General features: G+C 37.9%; 1 protein-coding gene across 1 annotated transcript in view; it reads right to left on the bottom strand.

Moving 5' to 3' along the window:
* Nucleotides 1-210: 210 nt before the first annotated feature.
* LOC115231159 (monocarboxylate transporter 14) overlaps nt 211-5510 on the bottom strand; it is a 21892-nt gene continuing 16592 nt past the window's right edge. The window contains exons 2-3 of the mRNA XM_029801240.2: nt 2201-2444; nt 211-1150 (exon numbers count right to left, since the gene is read on the bottom strand). Coding sequence (XP_029657100.2) covers nt 211-1150; nt 2201-2397 — 1137 coding nt within the window. The 5' untranslated portion in view covers nt 2398-2444. The remainder of the gene's footprint in view (nt 1151-2200; nt 2445-5510) is intronic.

Here is a 5510-nt window from a genome sequence, read left to right as displayed (position 1 = left end):
GTATGAGATGGCCGATTTGTGTGTATGAATATGTGTGTTGTTGTCGTTATGCCAAAGAACATCCACTAGCATAAGTTTAACGTCATTCTCGACCCACGAGGGATTCTTCCCATCTATAAATGGTGGATAGGTTGACATGGACATAATCAAAACAATGGGCGATCGAAGTGAAACAATAAATTACTGCAGGAGACAATGAGAACACAAAGGTTATAACTTACCCGATAGAGGGGGTCCACTTAAAGCACCTAATCCCTGGAAGCAAATGGTAAGTCCGAAAGAACTGGAAATATTTTCCTCTCCAAGAATTTCTGAAAGCATTATTGCTTTCTGAGACACATTAATTCCATTTAATACACCATAAACGGCGCAAAGGATTCCAAATCCGGTAAAATTTTCCATAAATGGACACAATATGATGAGAATTGATATTAGAAAAACGTTGAGGTTGTATAAAAAACGCCGGTATTTTTGCAAAGGTTTGTGATCAAGTAAAAACCCAGCGCAGATCTTTGCTACTGCATCGGTAACGCCAAGAATCGATATCAAATATGCTGCTTTGATATTATCTAAACCTTTTTCCTTGCCAAGTGCTGGGACAAACACAGCAGACGACTGCGAGCCTAGGGTGAAAAGACAAAGGCTTGTGCCAAATATTAGAAACATAGGATCTTTTAAAAGAGTCAAGTCTATAAGAACTTTGCGATTTTGTTTCATCGTCCTGTTTTTGTGACAATTACAGCATTCGCAGTCGTCTTCCGAAAGCGATTTCGATTTTGATTTCGATTTCGACTTCGATTTCGACCGAATTTGCTTATGATGGTGTTGTCGCCGGTGACTGTTACTACAACAACAACATAAAATATGACAAAGTTTTTTACGAAATCGTGAGTCTGGTTCCACCGACTCCTGAAGGTCCAGAAGCTGTCGGTCGTTTTGTAGATTTTCGTTGACGTCTTGCTGGGTTTCCTTCAGAAGCGTGGTTACCGTCGTTGTGGTGGTCATCTCCGTGGTATCCATAGAAAGAATTGTAGATGGCGTTCCAGGTTCGATGTCATGGTACGGTGCAGGTGAGTATTTATCTGGATCTTCACTCTGTGTTCTTGAGAGTCGATCTGTCTCCGGACTGCTTCGTAAACATATCTTCTCTCTATATAAAATACGAATACTCATACGTAATATGGAAATACTCATATATAATATACAAATATACATTCACGCACTCACACACGAAAAAGGGACAGAAGCACCCACACACACATACACACATGCACACACAGACACATATATAGTGTCCCACTAAGGTGTAACTGAAAGACGAAAGGAGACAGAGGAGAGTAAAATAGAAAAGGAAGCGCCAGTGAGAGGAGAGAATATATACAAACCAGTACACGCACATGTATGTATATATATAATGTGTATATATATAATGTATATATATATAATGTATATACGTATATATATAATGTATATACATATATATAATATACATATATATAATGTATGTATATATGAAAAAATGGCCAAAATTTATAGAATTTCAAAAAATAATTTTTTTACCGGAAACGTGCATAGTGCAAAAAAGGAAAGAAATTAAATTTGAAAAAAAAAAAACGCTCATGAATTATTCCTGAACTTAATATATGAATTTTTCTGCAATATATGGATAGTTTATTCTGTTCATGCTATTGTATTAGTATGCATTTGAGAATAAATTATTTCTGTATCTTTCAATACATCTCAACGCTTCTAAAGCAAACTTTATTTACTTTCACCGTAAGTTGAATATATATATATATATATATATATATATATATATATATACATACACACACGTCTGGTGTTCCAGTACGATCGTCAGATACTGTCCACATGCCATAACGAACTACCATAGGCTCTAAGCCACTCGTTTTCCGGTTTTTCAACCTTCCACATTTTATACATACTTTTTTATCGTCTTTTCTCTCGTCCCATTTTTAGTTCGTTATGCCAATTGGGCAGCGTCCGATGATTGTGCAAAGACACCAGACGTGTTTTGAAACACTGGCATGTTCTCAGCACATGAAACTAATAGTAGCACATAAAAATCATATGTTGTGTTTATTATATAATATTCATCCCTCACTAGATGGAGTACTTTTGTTATTGATAAATATATATCAACGAATTGCAAATTGCATGACATAAATGTTATACATACGGAGTGAAAGGAGGTGGTCGATAGAGACTGCCACCGACACACAGAAACAACGCCACCGCCATCAGCATCAGCATGGAACTGTAGAAATCATGTTTGGTGAAGAGAAGCTGCAATATTGGTGGAACAATTAACATTCCCAGACCACTTCCGGCACTAGCCACACCATAGGCCGTACTCTTGGCGTGGTTGAAGTACATGGTGACTATCACTACACTTGGGGTATATACGAAAGACCTGCCTACCCCTGAAAATGAAAAAAAAAACAAAACAAGATGTCAGTAAAATCACATTGAAATAAATGGGTATTGGTTTATGTGAAGTTATAATCGAATATAACAGAATAGGGGAGTGAAAGAATAAAAAAAGTGAAAGAATGTAAGAATGAACAAACGACAGAATAACTTTGGCTGTTCTTGATTGGAATTCATGAGCACTCTCAAGTCCAATTTTGTTAACTCCTTCTGCTCTAGCAGCATACTGTAGCAGGTCTTGTTTGCTGTTTACCAAATATTCTGCCATGTTTCTTCATTCACCGCTGATGCATTCCCATACGCTAATCAGCTCACGCCCTCCTTTACCTCTCTTCATGGATAGCCTTGGGGTGGAAGGTACCGTGCATTGTCATTGTCTTTCGGGTTGTGCGATCGAATTGGTTAATCTCTGCTTGAACCCATTTCAGGATGGGTGCACTATAGCGGACTACAGCAACTGCCCATATCTTGATGACAGTCACAGGGCTCCTTGAGTTGGGTTTTGATTTCAAGAGCAGTTTAAGGCGCTTGAAACATGCAGTGACGACCTTGTTTTTCATTTCTTTCTTCAAGATATTTTCCAGCTTTATGATCTCAAAGTACTTGTTACCCATCCATTCTCTCTCCGTTTGGCAATTCTATGACCCTACAATTTACTCTTTTCCCCCGCTTCAGAGTAAGCACTGCATGCTTCGAGATACTGAATTCCATCCCTATATCCTTGCTGCACGTTTGCATAGTCTCAACCAGCCTCTCCATTTCAGGCTCTGTTTTCGCGAACAGTTTTAAATCATCATTATTATTATTATTTTGAAATTACCATTATTATTATTATTATTATTATTATTATTATTATTATTATTATCATCATCATTATTATTGAGTGAGAAAGCAGTGCATGCCATCAGTGATACTGCAACCCCTTCTGTTGCGAACGTTAGGGCTCAATAACCTGTCTCACGATAGCTTCTCCCTTATTCTCCCACAAATCTCAATGCCAAGGGCATAGCCCCTTATTTTTCTATACAACAATAAAAAAAAATGGAGTAATAAAAAGAAAAAAAAAACCTGAAAGAAAAATACAGGCGCTCCAAAAGAAAAATAAGCAATATATTCGGAAGTGTTTAATCCGGAAGCGGGCTGTGGTTTGTTTTCCTTGATGTATTTCCTTTGAAAGTATTTAAACAAAAACACAAATTTACTCACACACACAACACTGAATCACGCACAAACACATAGATACACACAACCATATATAAATACATATGTTCTTACGGGATGAATGGGGCTGTTGTGCGTAGGAAAGTATTATTGAAGTATTGCTCCTATATATTCTACCGGAGTCGAGTTCACTGTAACCGATAGAGAGAGAGAGAGAGAGAGAGTGTGTGTGTGTGTGTGTGTGTGTGCGTAAACACGTATCCACAAACCCCACACAAACAGGCACACACGTGTATGTGTGTGTGTGTGTGTGTGTATACACACAACAGGGTGTTTGGGCTAAATTTGACAGATACTAGGTCTGATCAATAAGTATCCGGACTGTTGCCATAGTAACGAAGCTAAAGTATGCTGAGTGAAACGGCTTGGCACAGACTGAGTTCGAACTCTGCTTTGCATGCACACTAAACTTTCACGTTCTAACTCACTCCTGCTGTTTACAGTAGTGCTTGAAAGGAAAGTGTGTAGCGTGTGATCGTCGCATTGACCATGAGAGATAAATTTGTCATGGCGATACCTGTTCAGAAGCCTACAGAGAGTTGTAGAAAGTGTATGGAGAGGAGTGTTTTAGTCGCACACAGTGTACGAGTAGTTCAGACGTTTTCAAGATGACCGAAAAAATGTCGATATTGACGAGCGTTCTAGGAGTCCCGCAATCAACAGAATTGAGAAAAACATCGCAGATGTGCGTGCAGCTGTGAGGGGAAATCGTCGAATCACCCTCCGTGGGTTATCAGTGGGTGTTCAGTCATGATTGTCAGTGTTTTGATACAGGTAATTCTTCAAGATACAGGTAATTCTTTTCCAATATTCAAATTGCTTACCGTCCACCACGTCAGTTACCTATTTCTCAACTACAATTTTAATCTTTATGCTCTACAATGTTATTGATTGTTCACCAGTATATCAAGCTGTTCCTGAAAATAGGAGACATAAAGAGTCGGCAAATTAAGCCGGAACACGACACATACATATAATGTGTGTGTGTGTGTGTGTGTGTGTGTGTGTGAAGGCGCGTATGATTTGGTCGTTGCACAGATGATCGCAATATCATAGTTTCGGTTTTCTGACCGGCTGTGCGTTGTGTTCTTGAGCAAGATACTTCATTTTACATAGCTCCATGATGGAGAAAATAGGCCTGCCCGCCTAGCAAGCGAGGTGTTATCATTCGAAAGTTATAACAGTGCGAGGAAGTGCATTGTGACCAGCGATATATAGCAACATTCGATAGTCTGGACGACGTAGTGATACATACACACAAACACACACACTCACAAACTTACATACTCACACACACACGTATTGATATATTGATAACTATATCTATAGACAGATATATACACATGCATACAAACATATACCTACACATATTTTAACTCAAACACACACATTTATGCATGTATCTCTATGTTTGTGTGTCTTTCTTACGTTTCTAAGCTTTCGTCTACAATTAATTATTTGTCAAGATGTAAGAATAGAAAAGCGTTTAGAATTTGAGGCAGCTTGGGCGGAATATAAAATGAAATAATAGCTTTTCATATCAATGTGTGTGTCTGTGTCTGCGTCTGCGTGTGAGCGCGTCTATGCATATATTTAAATACGTATAATACTTATACATGCACACAAACATACGTGAGTATATGTATGTGTGTATCTGTCAATCTATCTCGCTTTTCCACCCGCTGTTTCTGTCTGTCTGTCTCCCCTTTCTCTCTCTCTCTCTTTTTCTCTTTCTTTACACATACTTATTTAGGTATAATGTATTTTTATCTTTCCAGCATGAAAGAAAATATCGATGCCTATATATATATATACATATATTTTTTATATATATAGAT

This window comes from Octopus sinensis, unplaced genomic scaffold, assembly GCF_006345805.1.
Source record: "Octopus sinensis unplaced genomic scaffold, ASM634580v1 Contig17622, whole genome shotgun sequence".
NCBI classification, from domain to species: Eukaryota; Metazoa; Mollusca; class Cephalopoda; order Octopoda; family Octopodidae; genus Octopus; species Octopus sinensis.
The sequence above is the reverse complement of the archived record's forward strand: the minus strand, read 5'-3'. Positions and strand labels throughout refer to the sequence as shown.